Here is a 17,644-nt window from a genome sequence, read left to right on the forward strand (position 1 = left end):
GTATTAAGTCAGTATAGAACTTGCTAAGCAGAGAGTGTTTTCATTGGGAAGCTGGGGGGGGGGGGGGGGGGGAAGCCTCAATTTCTCAAAATGGAAATTTCTCAAATGGCTCTTTTCATGGGAACACATACTACAGTTTTAGGTATCTTTACTGGGTCATGGATGAAACTTCTGATTAAAAGCAGAGAGACTCTCACTATTGCAAACAATTATCACTGAATCCTGGGAGGAGCCTTTGACTGCACTCATGAAGACAGAGGTTCACATCCTACCTAAAACAAATCAGGACTTTAATCCCAGAGATATGCCCTAATTCTTGAACTTTTCCTGCTGGGGCAAACAAATCTCCCTACCCCTCAATCTTCTTAGGAGAGAGAAAAAGTCTTGTCTTAATATTGTCCCAATCCAGAACTGTAACAATTTTTGAAACTGAAAAACCTTTTGTGGCTGAGGGAAACCATTTCACACCAGGTCTGTTTTTAAAGTTAAAGCTGCAATGTGTCCACAGATTGTCAATGACAGAAAATAATAACCACCAAATTTTGTCAGTAGGAGCATGTCAGTCTAATCCAGAGTTTCTTGAACAGTAAACACCAGCTGAAGAAAGTCTCTCTATCCCATTTCTCTATCTCTGTATCCCATCTCCAACAATATCACGTTGCAAAGGCATGCTTGTAGCAGTGTAAGAAACATACGATGCACCACCTTTTTTCAGTATAACTCCTCTACTTTCAATAATCATTTTAGAGACATCCTGTGACTGTGTAACAGAGGCAGATAAAACCCCTAAATTGGCTGTAGCTGGGCAATTTTTTCAGGGATCTCTAGGTGGGCTTTTGTTGACATTCAGGGGTTTTTTTACTGATTACATCTAATGATCTGTCTATGTCTTGATGTTTGCAGCTTGGTTAACACCCACAATTTCAGCCTAATTTCTGAGGATGCTACTCTTATTGTCATTGTAAATTGGCATAAAGTATGCACCCATTTACCATCAGCAAATAAATTATTCATAACCATAGAATAAAAATTTGTACAATAAATTTGTTGTCTTCAATACCCCCACATCACCTTCATCTTTGCAGACAATGCTGTCACAGAGTGTACTGGATCACCCTAAAGCTCAGTCAGCATTCATGAAGTGAATAGCATGAAGGGCAATTGAAGTGAGTCAATATTGATTTAGTGACATAACAAAACTGCAGAAATGTTTATGTTAAGAGTAACACAGACACACACACACACACTACACACATTTATACAAACGAACGCCTTTGATATTTAAATAAATATCTTTCCAATGGAAGGAACACTCTCCACCAAGGGTGGAATTCAATCCTGATGACCAAATGATAAAAACTCATTACCAGAGAGGTGTCCCGAGAACTAATTTGTTCCCCACAAAATGCAGTCTGTTAGAAAGGTGCTAACAACTTTGGAGTCCCAGTACACTAACCCTCTAAGTGGGAAGGGGGAATCCCCCAGGCCTTCTGCAGTCCAGCATTCTATATTGATTAAAAAATGAAGAAAATCACTTTCAAAATCATTCTATACACATTTTAGAGCCAAAACCAAATATAAAACCATGAGTTAATGTTATGATCCTAAAATTAGTTTAGCTCTGAACAATACAAACGCTAACTATTTCTCCCACCCCTTTCCAGCTAGCAGCTTCCTCCCTCAATTTGTTCATTCACAGGCTAAACTTTTACTTGAACTATATAAATAGCTGGTAAAGGAACTATCAGCCACGTGGATCAGCTTTTAAATAGGAACATGACACCACCAGTGAGTTATACAACTGCCTGTGAGACACCAGTGAACTGCTCGATATTGGACTCCCAGGATCTATTCCTAACTCTCAGAGAGTAGTGTGGTCCACTGACTAATGATAACATAGTGCAACAAATTTGGCCTATTTATCCTGCACTACTGTAAGCTGAATGAACCTTGCTTCTCCCTAGGCTTCTCCATTCAACTATGTATATAAAAGAAGAACTAATGTCAAGCAAAAGAAACCTGGTTCTGCAGTAACACCTACGCAATATATAAAGATTCAGAAATCTCTTCATGAAGAGGAATAAAGCAGAGTGTCCTTTTCTGGCCACAGGCCAAACATATCTCCTCTTAAAGCACCTCTCATAACTGGACACTGCTGGTGTCAGGTATGCCAGTTTCCCACAAAAAGATACAGCATTGTTGGAATGGTACAGTTACATAAGGATTTTATCTCAAATTTAAAATTTTCTAACAGTAGAGAAGAAAAAAACACCTTGTTCTGTTCACCAAAATAACACAATTTATTATTATTATTATTATTATTATTATTATTATTATTATTACATTAGGCTAAAAGATACGACACATGAAACTTGTTACCTGCATTGTGTCGGGCAATATAACCAAATGCCCAAGATGCACCTTCTTTGACTCCAGGGTCAAAATCCTCCAAGCAAATCACCAGCATTTCCAGTGCTCCACATTGAACTATTGCCTGAGCTAGTTGTGGAGAATGTTTAGCAATTGCTCTTAGCACAAATGCAGCTGCTTTCTTGTAGTAACGCTAGACAAATCAGAAACAAACAAACAAACTTTCACTAACATTAAGAAGTCCAAAGCATAACATAGTACAGACAGGCCTAAATTAGACTTTTTTAGTAGCAGCAATATCTCATACAGATCCAAATCAGGACCACTAGACATCACACAAACAATGAACCTACAGCTCTTTGGGACAGATCATGATATAAAATCTGTAGCACATGGCATAAACAAACAGAAAAAACGAGAGAGCTAGAAGGATATGGAAAAAAAAACTAGTCTAGGTAAGACTGTTTAGGTGAGTAGTGAACAACAAGAGCTGAAAAAACAGTAACTCTTAACATACTTAACCAGATTACACAGATTATGCAGTGCAAGCTCCTAAAATAATATTACCAATCTGTAACACTTGCAAGGTTTTACACTTTCTAAAATTGGTACCATCACAACCTCTCAATGAGAAAACGCTACTTACATCTGCAAATAGGAAACTGAGACAAAGAGAATTAGATCAAATAAAAGAGTTTAGGATCTGAACCCTGCAATGCCTAAATACTGCCTAAAACCCACAGATAGGATACTGAAAACCCATCTCACCAATACCCAATACTGAATAACCCTCCATTTTGATCAACCAGCCTGCAATTTTACTCCTGCCTGTGTCCAGAAAAAGCTCAATTTGAACAGGACTAAGCACCCTGGCCCTTTTGTCATATGAGCACGTGAAGTCTTAGCTCTTGTCTCAATTCTGCCCATCTCCCTCAGTGCTGGATCAAATAATGCTTTCAGGATCTATATAATACATGATACTGCACACAGTGTGGGGTTCCCATGTAAACTGCAGCAGTGATTTCTTCTAAAAGCCCAATTAAGTCTTCCCTCAAGAAGTCACAGTCTCCTTCTGCAGTTTTATAACCACCACTAGGATACAGATGCTGAAGATTCCATTTCTTCTACTGCCTTACATTTTCAAAATCCAGAGCCCAGTTAAAGTACTCTGGCCATAGAAAACCATACTGTGAGAAAGACAGCTCCCCTCCCTCGTGAAGGGCAAGATTCACAAGTAACCTGCAGCTATGTCTCTGTGCCTGGAGTATGTCCTCCAGCCTGGGCATTGGCAGACGACCCCTATGGACAAGCTCTAGAGGGCTCTCTCTCCATATGCCAGCTGGCTTTGATCTCATCCCAAGATGCTTGATTCTCCCCTGCTCTGCACAGGGAGCCTGGGCACTTTACAGTGCTAGTCCTACTGTTAGGGTACCCAAAATTTAAACAGTGCAAAGCCCACATCCCTTCTGGATCAAGTCCAGAAAAATCAAAGAGCCATGTGAGTGCTTTTGTGCATCCTGTAAAGTACCCAAACACCTTCAAAAGCCTGATCTAAAGCACTAAGATATGGCAACAGAACAGTATTTGCAATGGCACCCCAGGAAATAAAATGTACCCAGGCCCACTCCCTGGCCCTAAAGGAAGGTGACACAGCCTAACACATACATCCACCTAAACTCCTCCTTCCTCAAAGTACAATGGCCTCATCTATGCTACTGGAAACTGTTCCTGCCTTGTGCTATCCCTTAAACTACGTCCAAGCATGTTGAATATTTTGATTGCTGGCATTGGCTAAAACCCCATCAGAGAGCATGCTACTAATTAACAAGCACAGTCATCTTTCAGTGCTCCAACAAATGTCCTTACCTTCCTTGGTTTACCAGTACTGATATAATTCCTTTATGTCAAAAATCCAGTTTTCTAAGTTAGGGTCTACAAGCAGGTAGACCTTACATTAAGCATAATTTACAAGCAAAGCATTGAACCTCATTTAGGGGGAACAGAAGTTAAGGGAAACAGTAGAGACAAATGGTCAAATCCCTAGATAATGTAAGTTTTGCTGAACTTGATGGAGCCATATTTGTTTACATAAGTCTATGTCTGTACAAACACGGGTATGTTGTTTCTGTTAAGTAATTACGCTCCTGGCAAAGAAAAACACTTCTTTGTTTTCATTATTCAAAACACATTCTTCATAAACAAACCGTATTCACAGCCATAGAATACACTGTAAAACTGAATTTTGCTCCATTTAACTAATAAAATATTGATCTGGGATGTTACTCTATGACTGTTCCCCATAGATCAGCAGAAATAGCATTCATTGTGTGCTCAAAGAATCTCATCCTTAAATGCAGATGTTGATACACTAAAAGTGAGTGGAATGGAAAAGGTATTTTGCCTGTGTGAAGTGACAAACTGTCTACTTGCTAAACTCTTCATGAACTGGATGAGTTTCCTTCACTTGTCCCCAGTCCCAAGGTGTAGCAGGCTTTCCATGACCTCACACAAGTCTTGCTGTTGCCTCCCCTAAACACACTATCTCAAGGTTCTTGAGCTCATTTAGTGAGGGCTTCAAGTTGCAGCAGGGGGTAGTTTCCAAACCAACAGTGCATAGAGTTTTGTCCTGCATCTTCCCTTAAAAATAGAAATAACCAAAATGCTTATAATGTTGTCTAATTAAAATCTTTACTTGCTTTTCATACTACACCAGTATCTTGCCATCAAAATTTTTCTTTAGCATTTTCTTTTTCAATTTTAATTGCACAGGCAATGATTCTGTTCGTGCAAAAAGTATGCAATGAGTATATTTTCAACCCTTGAAAGATTGAAAATATATGGTTTTCCAAATTATATTTCCTCAGTCAAAGCTGCAACATAAGTATGGTGCATTTAACCCTTCAGCTGTAAGTTTCCAGCTGTTAGGAACCTTACTTAAAAGTATTTCTTTTAATCTAGGTTAGCATCATTTGAAAAATCAAAGCTGAAAGAGACACAGAGCTTGAAGAAAAATGTTAGAAAGGGAGCAAAAGAGACAACAGATTTATTTGCATTGCAATTGTAACTGTACTTTGTTTAGTTTTGACAAACATGAAGATAAAAACCTTTCCATATATTTTCCTGTGTCAGAAGTTTGTTATTTCTCATGCTACAGATTTCCAAAGGCCTGCATTTGGAGATAGTTTGTATTTCCTTACAGAAGTTCAGGGGGTTTATATATATTTTACATATGTCTGCTATTAGGAACAAAACCTAGTCAATTATCACCACAGCTTCCAAACTGTTTCCCTTCTGAAGGGGGACCTTTTACAAAGCATCACTCAACATTTAAAAACGTTACAGTGCAATGAATGTATTTCCTACAGTGCATTAAACGATAATACAATATTTTAAAGTCAATACAATATTTTGAAGTCAGACTTAGGCATACAGTACACAGTGATCTCTCAGGGGTTCAAACTTACATGCTGCTCTGACTTCGATACATTTAATGTCCTATCAGAATAAGAGCAGATGCTGACACAGAAAGATTTTCCTTTCCCTGCATAATAGTTAAAAAAATATATTACTTAAGAGAACAATCATGCCTTACATTCTCCTCAGGCAATGAACATATGAGCTGTGGAAGAATGCCTGCCTTCACGACTGCCTCTGCCAGCTCCACGTCATAATCAGCAAGTCTCCCAAGAGCCAAGGCAGTGGTCTGTCGAATACTTGGGATGACATCCAGCAAAAGAGGTCTCAGCAAACCCACTACACCTAAGTTGCAGCAGGAAGACAAAAGCCAATTTGGTAAGCAGAAGTTTTTCTAAACATTTGCCTTTGCTCATAAAAATCTATTAAATTACTCTTCCAGGTAATAAGGACATGTTGGAAATACAGGTGTTCCACTGAAATTAAGTTGGCACTTGGATAGCACTGCTGATGTATAGCAATGTTTCTGCTCATTTTCATAGGTACAAAACAATTCTGAAATATAAAAAAGTCACATGTAGAAATAAGGTGTATTCAAATATCTATAAAATGCATCTTAAAGTTTACACAAGAAGCTTAAGTTATATTCAAACATACATAAAATGAATGTGTTACAGTGTGCATGGGAAACTCCATCTGGAGATCCTGGGGAAAAGACATTGGCATGTCCCTCATTCATCATGCCAGCAGAACCTATACATTGAATTACACCAAATTACATTTCATCTGTTATAAGCACTGACTGATTTGAAAACCAACATCCATAATACATTGCACTCCAGATAGAAGAGTTGTAGATTTTCTTATCATGTGATTACTTATGATGTGTTTTCACTGATGAGTTCACAGTGTATCAGCTAAGCATAAAAAATGTGAAAGTAGTAGCAAGGGAAGCTATAAGAAACTACAGACTGAATGACTAGATTACAAAATGGCAAGTGAGCTGGAGCTCATGCAGGGAACCCAACTCCAACCTCACATATGCAGTGACGGGCCCCAAACAGATTACTACCAATCAGAAAAATTTCAATGCTAGAACAGACAGCTCCATAGAGATCCCAGCTCTTGCTCAGTAGTAGAGAAGACTCTTTACCTTCAGAAGTATACAGAATGCTCAGGATAATTTGGAAAGGGGTAGAGGCTAAAGCAGGGGTCATCACTATCCTACACTTAATACCCTCCACTAGAACAGAACTGAAATAGGTTCAGTGAAAGGGAACAAGGATAATCAAAGATTACCAATCTGTATGTGCAAGCTCTTCCTGTTCAACTAAGACTCTATAGTAGGGATAGAAATGAGATCCAAACAATTGTATAAAGAATGTGATTCGTAAGGTCTGGGAAGGGAAAGTTACTTGTATTGTGATCCTTCAAATGTGCTGTCCCTGTAGCAGCCAGCTCCATGAATTAACATTTTGACCCTTTACACCTTAGCCAGAAAGCAGAGGTCTCCGAAAGTTGAGATGTGTTACAACAGAATAATGATCACTCAGAGCTACAGGTACCTTCATATCAGCCCTCTCAGTCCTTTCCACTAAATCTTTTTACACATATAAAGATCTAGTTGAGCAACAGTGAAAGAAAGCAAGACTTCCCTTCTCAAGGACTCATATGGTTACTAGCACTGAACAAAGGCCTTTTTGGTGTCTCAGTGCCACAACACGGGGATCACTGCCTGATGGCAAGCAACAAACACCCAGGTGTTCAACAGGTACTCCATGACAAGGAAAAGCTGAGGACCTCAGAGCAAGGAATAGTCCAAAGGGATGGAGGCTATAACAAGTTACCCTGTAGCATACTTCTTTCCCTAAAAAGAAAAAAATTTAAGTAGAGCAGCAGTAAAATTATCACCTTTATTTTACACCAAAACCAGATTGCTCCCAGCAAGAAGAAAATAGCCGAATCATCTATACATGGCTCTGAAGGGACTGGGAAGGAGGACACAAAAAATTAACCGTGGAGGCCATGCTGTCCATTAATTTGGAGGAAGGTCAATATTCTAGACAAAAGCTGCACTGTCATGAGAGGTACAGCCTCCCAGCATGCTCACAAGACAAAATAACACAGGTTTCAGAGGAACACATAACAAAAGCAGAAAAGTAAATTGAACCTATGGAATCACATCTGTAATATAGCTGGGGTCTGCTCACCCTTCTGTTCAAGCCAATGGGAGCTGAAAGACACCTCCTATCTACCAAATGACAAAAGATAGATCCTCCAGTATTGTAAGATCAATGTGAATTCATTCAGCAGTTTACAGAAATCACTACTTCAGAATGTGATCATCGTATTGACATCTTCTCATGAAATCTCCATAGCAGGTACAGTGTCGTTAGCAAGTTATCCTTCATATCAAAAACCACTAAATACTTTATATGACAAATTAAAAGTAAAACCAAACATACCAGTTGGGGCCAATGCCATGTATCATCTTTTAGCTTCTAGCCAGTCACCTACACCCTCTGTGGAAGGGTATTTTCTTGTCCTTCCCTCTAACATCAGTTGCATGATCAAACAGCCGCTGAAATTCCTAAGGGGACCTCACACTGTTCTTACAATCTATACTGAAGATATTTCAGTGAAGCAGGAACAGTTAGAAGTAGTTCACTTGTATTTACTGCACAGACTTTACATTTGAGCCTTTGACTTGAGATTATATGAAAACAAGATTAATAAATAGAAAAAAAAAAAAAGGTGGGGGGGAAATAATTTTGTTGATATAAAAGAGCCTGTCAGAAGTGTTTGGGGGAGAAGGAAAGGAGCACTTCAGCATATAGTGTCCTGACCCTAAAAATGCCAAGAGACTGATGGCTGGAACATTAAACCAGTATATGTCAGAGAGTTCAATTCTGATGCTCTCAAATCCAGTGAAATTAAATAGACTAGAATCACTTTACCAGGGAGCTAGGCCCAGACCAAGTGACACATTTCTGACCTTTATGTCAAACCTAGGCATGACAAAATGTAAAACCACATTTAACAATGTTTACATACATATATGCTTTGAGCTGTTCCAAATGTAAGATTTATATATTTTGTATTTTCAAGATTAGCTGATACAGCTTTCACTTCTGGAACAGCCTAAAAAGCCTTCAATCTGAAAATGCTTCCAAGCAGCATGCCTCCCCATGACCAATGCCTTTCATTTCATGACAGTATAAACCATGTAAAGTTTGGTGACGACATTTAAGCATTAGCACAGAATGTTCTACTGCGTATTACTTTAACTGGTACAACTTATAATGAGGAAAGAGATGAAAAATGAAATGGGAGTTACTATTTGAAGAAAAGACACAAAATGCTGCAACAGGGTTAGGGGGAAAAGCATGTTAAGAAATAATAGCAACTGTGCTGGTCCTCAAGGAGACTGTATGTTCTTATTGCTGTACTTGAATGTAAGAGACAGTGGCCAAATAATTATAATGGAACAACTTTTAGAGGAACAAGACCAAGAAAAAACAATTCCTGGTGCTGTAAAAGCCTTATATTTACATCAAATTAACTGAGAATTGAGAGAAGTGTATTTAGGCCTAGACCATGCCTGTGCATTGAACACAATTAAAAGTTTTTACCTCTACTTTCCACCTTCTCTTAAAACCACTTTCTTTCTCTGTGCCAAGATGCTTTCCATCACCTTCAATTACTCTGCAAGGCCAACTGCTTGAGGAGCTTTCACCATTGTCATCATTTTTGTATCCTCAGCAAACCTAGTATTTCTTTCTTTACAGCACTTAAAAAAAATCAGTCTGAGAGTATGAAAACAGCTAGATAGAGATGCTATGGTCTCCACTAAAACACCTATAGGAAAGCCAAGGTATCCAACCTTTTCTTCTATGACTTTTGAACATAGTGTGTAAAGGACAGATGAGCCTGACACAGGATGAGGCTTTCCTGCACTGGGCCCAATCCAGCTCTTTGTTCCAGAGACAGCTGTATTTGGTGACCTCCTCTATTTGATCTCCTCCTTTCATCTATCCTGTTTACAGCACAGTCTACTCCTCCAAAGAGGTTCAAGCCAGGATTCCTATCAGCGTTTTTAATTAAATTAAAATGTATTTAACATTACTTAGAGGAGAAAAATAGGCAAGAACCTTCCAACTACTTCCTTTTATCTTGACCATTCACTCAAGTGAACAGGGCCATACAGATCATGGAGTAGCAGTGTCTTGTTGCTAAAAACTTTAGAACTCTTTGGTCTTCTTCTAAATAAGTCTGTTGTGACAGCAGTAGGAAATTCATTAACTCTAATTCAAAAGCAACCACACAGAAAGTAAACTACAAAATAAGGCATTTAGACTATTGGACTAGATTTATTTTGGAAGAGTTCCCACTAGCACTCAGAAACTGAGTAACAGAGAATTACTGCCAAATATTCTCTCTTGCATCACAGAACTTTGACTGACATTGGGCAAGGAATGATTCCCCTTTCTATCCTAAGTTTCCCACTCAAATTTGTTTCAAAGAATGACACACTTTAGAAGCTGAATCACTCTCAACACACACTTCTCAAGTGGAGCTGTTATATACAGGCCTGATGAACTTTCTCTTAGCAAGCAAATGCTGGCTGCTGCCTATCTGGAAAACAAACAAACAAACAAACAAAATCACTCAGGGCAGCAGCAGGTTCCAATTTTTTTCATTCCAAGTTACTGTAGGAAACAAACAGTCACTATTCTGGAGACAGCAATCTTTGCTTGGCCATTTCAATTTTTTGGGGAAAACAACCTGGAATTCATGCAAAATACTTCTACCCTCCTCCCATCCCCATCAAATCCTTGTCAAACTTGACTAGTCACAATACAAAGAAACATGACTACACTGGAAATTCTTTCTATTTCTGCATCTGAAGATGACTGTTCCTACTTTATCTTTCTTCCTTATAGGAAAAATAATTTCTATTTTAAAATGTGGGAAAAAAGTCATTCTACACTACTGTTGTCTCTGGACACACTCTTGTCTTGAAGATGCTGTCTTTCTAATTTATGCTTTGGACCAAAACAATGTCTTCTCATTTTTGTGTGCTACCTGTTACATTTAGAACATTCACAGAGCTACATTAGCACCTGAACATTCATCATATCATCTTCATTTTTCAGAGCTCCTCATGTCAAATTCAGCTGACTTAACAAGGAAATAAAATGGAAATTTATTTCTGCCTCACCCCAACATCCCATCTTCAACTGCCCTTTTCTAGGAGCTATGCAGCAGTAGATTTTAAATTCCTACTTTAATAAAAATTTCAAGAAGAGCAGCAAGAGAGAATTTTCACAGTCACTCGTCTTGACACAGCCTCTTCCAGAGACAGCAGAGTATGCAAGTCTCAAGTACACACTCCTCAAGTGTGACTCGTCAGGAGAAAGGGCTTCTCACTGCCACAGTTCCATCCACAGCCCAACTACCATCCTTCAGAGATCAAAGGGAACATAAATACAGTTTGGTAACAGAAAGTCTGGCTGATCAAGTAATTTGTACAGCAACTACCAGATGGTGTGGGACACAATGCAGATTCAGTTTGATAGTATCACTGAAGATTCCTGAAGGATCAAGGAACAGAAAGTTTCTCCCCCTTAGATGCCAGACCCTGTCTCTGCATTAATGAAGCAGAACTAATCCTGTTACAAGAGGACAAATTTCTGAAAATACCTCTTACAGGGCTGTTAGTGGCCACCATGCAATTGTGCACAGACACACCAAAACCAAGGTGGTCACAAGGAGCTGGCTTTTCTTAATATCCACTTTTTAAGATGAGACTGAAGTTTCTAAAAAATTCTGGTATTGACATCTTACTTGCAAATCTCCAGGCAGGCCAGGAGACTGAGAAGAGGAGGTATCCTGGAACAGTTGAGCTTTCACTTGACTGAGTTACAGAAAAACTCAATCCTACAGCTTCAGCCACATTTATTTCTTCCTTCTCTGTCATCTCTCATACTTCACTTTTTCCCTTCATCAGGCACCACGTCATCAAGCCTTTGGGAAAGCCACTCTCCATACTTGACCTACTACAACTGCAAAGACAACTTTTGTCTTTTATGCCACATTGCATAATACTCTCCCACTTCCCCTTCTGCCAAAGCTTATTAAAGTTTTTAACGCAAAATAAAAATATTTTTAGAAAACACAAAACCAAACCAAACAAACGACAACAACAAAACAGCCAAAAATATATATTAAAAAAAAAGAAAATAAAAAAAGAAAAAGCAAGCTGTGTACATCCTTTACAAAAGAGGGTACATAAATTCCAGTGTTGGAACTGGATACTTAGAACCTGTCCATGCATATCCACTTGCAAGATCCAAATGCTTTATATTAAGCACAGTGCTATCAAATCACTTTCTTTAATATTATATAAAATATGGAACTATACCCTAAAATCCCATCCCAAGGGTCTGGTTCAGATTATACAGGGCCAAGTGTCCAACTGTCATATTCAAAAACAGTACACTTAAAATACATACATCAGAACAAAAGGTTGAGAAAAGCATCAGCAAAAAGATTCAATGTAATTGGAGGAGGGAAACAAATTTGAACAGTGTCTTCTTAAAAGTAAAGACTCCTAAAACTAACCCAGAGATTCAGAAATACAGCTTCAAAACCTGTCATCAGTGGAATAGGTCTGGAGCCAGGAAAGAAGTAACACTTATGACATCACCCTTTACCTACAGAAAAACAGACCACAAAACAGGGGAAAGTCTGCCATGCCACAAGGGCTGGTGGTGGAGTCCTAGTTTGATTCAGGTAAGCCCTGCCTCTAGGCTTTAGCCTCTTGCCAACACAGGTTGTGTGAAACAGGAGAAAAAGCCCAGAGGGTAAAAGCTGAAGAGAGGACTCAGGACTGGAGTATAAGGCCTGAGAAGCAGCTTGATACCAGGCATAATGGGAGACCTGGGCTCAGAGCTGTGGGCTGATGGAGTGGGAGGACAGTTGGAAGAGATTCACTGGGAGAGCATCTTCATTAACAGTGACATCTCAGAACTTTCCTGGAACTCTGCAGACTGGCCAGCAATCCAACAAGGCAGACGAACAGCAACTGAAGTTATCTGCCCAAGATGATAAAAACACCCCAGCAGCAATGTGAAGAGAAGTCAGGTGTGTAGGGCTGCTGCACAGACTGCTGCACCACACAGATCTGTTTTTCCATGTTCCATGCTCAGCTTTCCCTATGACTTCCGCTGCCATCACACTTAAGAATGTGATAAGCCCCAAGAAAGGGGTTAAAGAGCTGATACTGTAATATCTTTAAAGTCAAAGTAGCAAGACTAAACTGTTTCTTAATCACAATGATAACCTTAAATAACTCACATATTAAAAGCAACATTCTTATCACCATATGCTCTAACGCAAGATTAATAAATAAAAAATAATCAAATAATCAATCAAAAACAAATACCCAGAAGTGATCATTCTGATACGTGTATGAACCCTGAATTGCAAATGCCTCTGAAAAAAATCAAAACAAAATGCAATTTCAAAGTGGTTGTTTATTTACAGAGTGCTGTACTTCACAAGGAGAAAAAAAACTGAATTAGACTTAGTGACTACCACTGTTATAAACATATTAGAAGCACTTCAAATTTTCACCTAGCTCTTCTAAAAGACAGACAGCTGCCTAAATCTCAGTGCAAGAACAAGAGCTCAAGTTCATCTGCCATTATAACTGAAAATAGCCTCTTTCTGGGATTTTAAATTTTGGAAGGATGAGGGGGTGTTGAGCTGAATAATGCATTCTAGTACCAAACTTCATGAGCAGTAGCTGCCAAATGAATAGATTTATTTTTAAAGAGTATATTTAAAGTTGTTACTATCAAAGTACCTTCTCCCACTAGTCAGCAGCTCTCAAGAAACAAGATTTGATAAAAAGTCTGTCATTGTTTCACATGTATATTTACTAAATGGAAAAGGTTTAGGAATTTTGCAGCAGACTTTTCTCCCCGAGTATCAACTAATTAAACATTCAAATGACAAACCCTAATCATTACTCATGGTAACATTTAATCATATGGAACAACTTCATCAAAGCAAATCAGGGAGTTGGAAAACACAGAAACGAGTTCCAACAAAAGAATCTCTCTGATCATTCCTTGCACTTTCTTGCCACCAGAAAGCTGTTAAGCTCCCAGGCACTAAACCCCCAGGACATTCTTGACCAGGAAAGAGCCAGTGCCATGCACATGTGTCAAAAGCCAAGGGCCAGATTCCAGTTCCCTGGTTACAACACCTTTGAGATTTCTGCCCCGTGGGAAAAGCAGCTCCAGAACTCGATGACATACAGAAGCTTCAGAAGACAGATGCCCTAAGAAAAGGTGGGGTTCCTTTGGCCCTTTCTGTCCTTCTTTTCACCTTCCCACCAGTTTTCCTTACAGGTCATACATAGGAGTCTCCACAATAATGGTACCTCAAGGCTTCTCAGTAGTCAAGCCTGTATAAGGAACTTGTGCCTCTGATCCTGGCTGCTCACTCCCCTCCAGGCTGAAAGCGTTGAATGTGCAACAATACCATTGCCTGTACCTGGTTTAATACCACAGAAGCAGGGCTTAGAGGGTAGTAAAGAATTACTTTTTCAATGTTTCCATCTTTCATTGTGTTAGCATGGTGTCCAAAGACACCTCTGCAAAGATTAAGGTCTCAAACTAGTATTTACTTTCTTTATAGGATGTTAGGTAGTTATCAAAAGGACTTCTAAAATGGGATCAGATGCTTTATTTCTTGAGCGCTCATCTTTCATTCTTATGCCAGGAATATAAACTGAGGCCATTAATACAAGAGTACATGCACACTTTAAGGATTTCATTTTGTTCAAATTCAAGTCACTGTAATCTTGCTTTCTGCTTTTGCCAAAAAGACACTAAACACTGGCAACTTTTGAGATCCAACAAAAGAACCCTGCAAGGTGCCCCTGACTCTTACAACTAATGTAAAATGACAGCAGGTAAAGACTTTTCTCATCTTCTTAAAACAGCAGGATGGCTAGAATTCTTATTCACCAGAAAAAGAAACAAGCCCCAAACCCTTTTTAATACAGATTTATACAGAGATATACATATAGACAGGCATCTTACTTAAACCATTCCTTCAGCACTCATTAGATTAAGACCATAAAAGGCATACCAGTTATCGACTGGACAGCAATGACCAAAAATACTTGTTTTATTAAAGCAACCAATTTTATTTGGTGGGAGGTTTTAAAGAAAAACATTTAATCACACATAATTTATGAGAAGATTTTAAAACTTGTGTCTAGCACATCCAGAAAAGGCCAAAATGAACAACTCTCATTGCAATTATATATTAGAAAGTATTTTTAAAGTCACAGGTGGGAAAGATGGTAAAGTATTTGTAGGCCATCCAAATAAATTATAACAGCTGTATTTGCAGACATTCCCCTCTTGTCCAGCATCTGAAAAACTAAAGCTTGTGGAAAAGCAGCTCACGACCAGAAACAGCCAAGTAGGATAATCTACACAAATGCACATTTAAACATTATAGCCCAGAGCCTGATCCTTGCAAATTTAACCTTCAGACCAACACCAGCTGTGTACAGAAGAAACCGATTATTTGTTCTGCACAAGCAACAAATCAATTCTGAGGTAAAGTTACCAACCAGATTACATCAAAATAGTTATTTTAGAAATAAATACAACGCAAATTAATTTAGCTTGTCACTTTGGTTGCTTTCTTAAAACAGAAACTTTCTACATTTTTTTAAAGGCTGAGCTGCGAGAAGCCTGCCTATATGGGATCTCTCTCTGGGAGCTGCTAAAACCAGGACTGTAAAAGGACGCAGAGGGACCTCTTCATACAAATAAGGCATAAATTATTCCTATAGCCAAGATGTCCCTTTGGCAAACAGAGATCACTTGTATAAACTACAGCAGTGGCATTAACTCACCAAAAGATGGAAAACAAAACAAAAAAAATCAAGAGCCGCAGCAAGGTAATACAAAAGGCCTGGAGTCAACGTGTCACTCCCATAATGAAAGGAAATGTTTCCTTAGCAAGAATTTAAGGGATAGATTTTTTTAATGAAACAAATTTTTAAAACTGTTGTAAATACAATAACAGAAAGTTGTAAATATTCACACCATTGGTTTTCTTTTTCAATTGCTTGTTAGATGTCATTGTATTTGAGATAGTTTCATTAGACCTGGGAAACAAGTATTAAAAACAAAATCTAGACACATGAAAATATAATCAGTTCATGAATACCACATGGCAAACCAACCACTGATCTACAGTAAATTTTCAAGCTGTCATTCAGGTAATCAATTACCAGGCACTTCTTTTTCCTCTTTTAAGCTCAGGAACTTTGGCCGAGTGGAGTGGGTCTGCCAGATGCCAGCAGCACAACAGCTGGTAGAAGTGCTCCCGCAGCTCCTCTTTCTAAAAATGTTCAATTTGGTTCACGACATCCCATGGCAGCAATATAACAAAAGCAAATCCCTTCTAAACTGAGCCAATCTGCCGGCAGAAAGCATTGAAGAATTTAGGAACAACTTTTAAAGCCAGTATAAAAATGTATTTATTCTAAAAGCAGAATTTCCTTGGCAAATTATCGCTGGTTTCATCGGGAATTCCAATTTCTGTACTTTACATAAAGCTATATCGGAACCGGGAGGAAGTAAATTTTGAAAAGAATTATGCTGAGTTTTCCTTGAAACAAACCGGAGATCTCATCCAGAGACATCCACCCCCGCACAGGCACGGGGGCACCCCCCCCGCAGCTGAGCAGCGCCATTAACGTTCCCACCGCAACGAGGGGGACTCGGCAAGCAGAGTGGGAGCCAAATCCTACCGGGAAAAAAAAAAATCTCCGGAAACTGAACGGCCAATGAGGCAGGAGGGAGATTAAAAAAAAGAAAGCAGGGAAAGACCGCGGCGGCCCCGCGCTGCTCCCTCCCCCGCCCCGGGACATGCAAAACCCCGCGGCCGCGCACGGCCCGGCCCCGCGGGCTCCCGCGTACCTGCGCTTCGGAGCGCGTCCATGCTCTGCGGGCGGGCGGCGAGGTCGGCCACCGCCTGCGCGAACTGCGACCGGGCACGCTGGTACTGCTCTAACACTGCGGGCGGCAGCGCCGGGGCGCCGGGTCAGCGGGCGGGCGAGCGCCGTGGCAGCCCCGCTCCCCCAGCCCCGGCCCCCGGCCCAGCCTACCTTGCAGGACCTGCCGCTGGCTCATGGCGGCGCCGGGCGGGCTCCGCGCCCGCGGGGATTTCCGCGCTGTGGACGCGTCTCCCCGGCAACCGGGCGAAAGCAGAGCCGCGGGGGCGTGGTCTAGGTCGTGACGTCAGCGCGCCCGCCCGCCGCGCCCGGTCCCGCTCCGCCCCGCGGGGCTCCGCGCGCCGCGCTCGGGCCGTGCCCGCGGGGACGGGACGGGACGGGACGGGACGAGCGGGGGCCCGGCGGGCTGTGCCCAGCTGGCGGCGGGCCGCACGCCTGTTCACATGCCCTGCCGGTAGAGGTGTGGATATCGGCACCTACAGAGGTTGGCGGGGGCGAGGGGACCGGCAGCACCGCGGAGGGGACCGCCGCTGTGTCACGTCTGTAGCCCACGCGCAGCTCAGCACAGCACCTGTGGGGATGTATTAGCAGGACGTGACATGAAAACGTGTACAGCGACTGTACGCTCTCACCTCTCACCGACAGGGAGCTGCTGCTCTCGGCAGCGCCGGGGAATGGGGGGACGGACAGGGAACGGTGCCGGGTTCAGCGCACGGACGTGTCCGGGCCACAGCCGCGGCGCCGAGTCCCGCGCAGCGGAGGCCGGCGGGGTGATGTCGGACGGCCGGGCCGGGGCCTGCTGCCCCC

The 17,644-nt window shown here is 40.9% G+C and overlaps 1 protein-coding gene across 2 annotated transcripts in view; it reads right to left on the reverse strand.

The window, feature by feature from the left end:
- SPAG6 (sperm associated antigen 6) overlaps positions 1-17,015 on the reverse strand; it is a 34,091-nt gene extending 17,076 nt beyond the window's left edge. For both annotated transcript variants that reach the window (XM_062494354.1, XM_062494364.1), the window contains exons 1-4: positions 16,991-17,015; positions 16,803-16,898; positions 5,963-6,129; positions 2,380-2,563 (exon numbers count right to left, since the gene is read on the reverse strand). In XM_062494354.1, coding sequence (XP_062350338.1) covers positions 2,380-2,563; positions 5,963-6,129; positions 16,803-16,898; positions 16,991-17,015 — 472 coding nt within the window. The remainder of the gene's footprint in view (positions 1-2,379; positions 2,564-5,962; positions 6,130-16,802; positions 16,899-16,990) is intronic.
- Between the last annotated feature and the right edge of the window lie 629 nt (positions 17,016-17,644).

The sequence above is a fragment of the Cinclus cinclus genome, chromosome 1 (genome assembly GCF_963662255.1).
Source record: "Cinclus cinclus chromosome 1, bCinCin1.1, whole genome shotgun sequence".
NCBI lineage: Eukaryota > Metazoa > Chordata > Aves > Passeriformes > Cinclidae > Cinclus > Cinclus cinclus.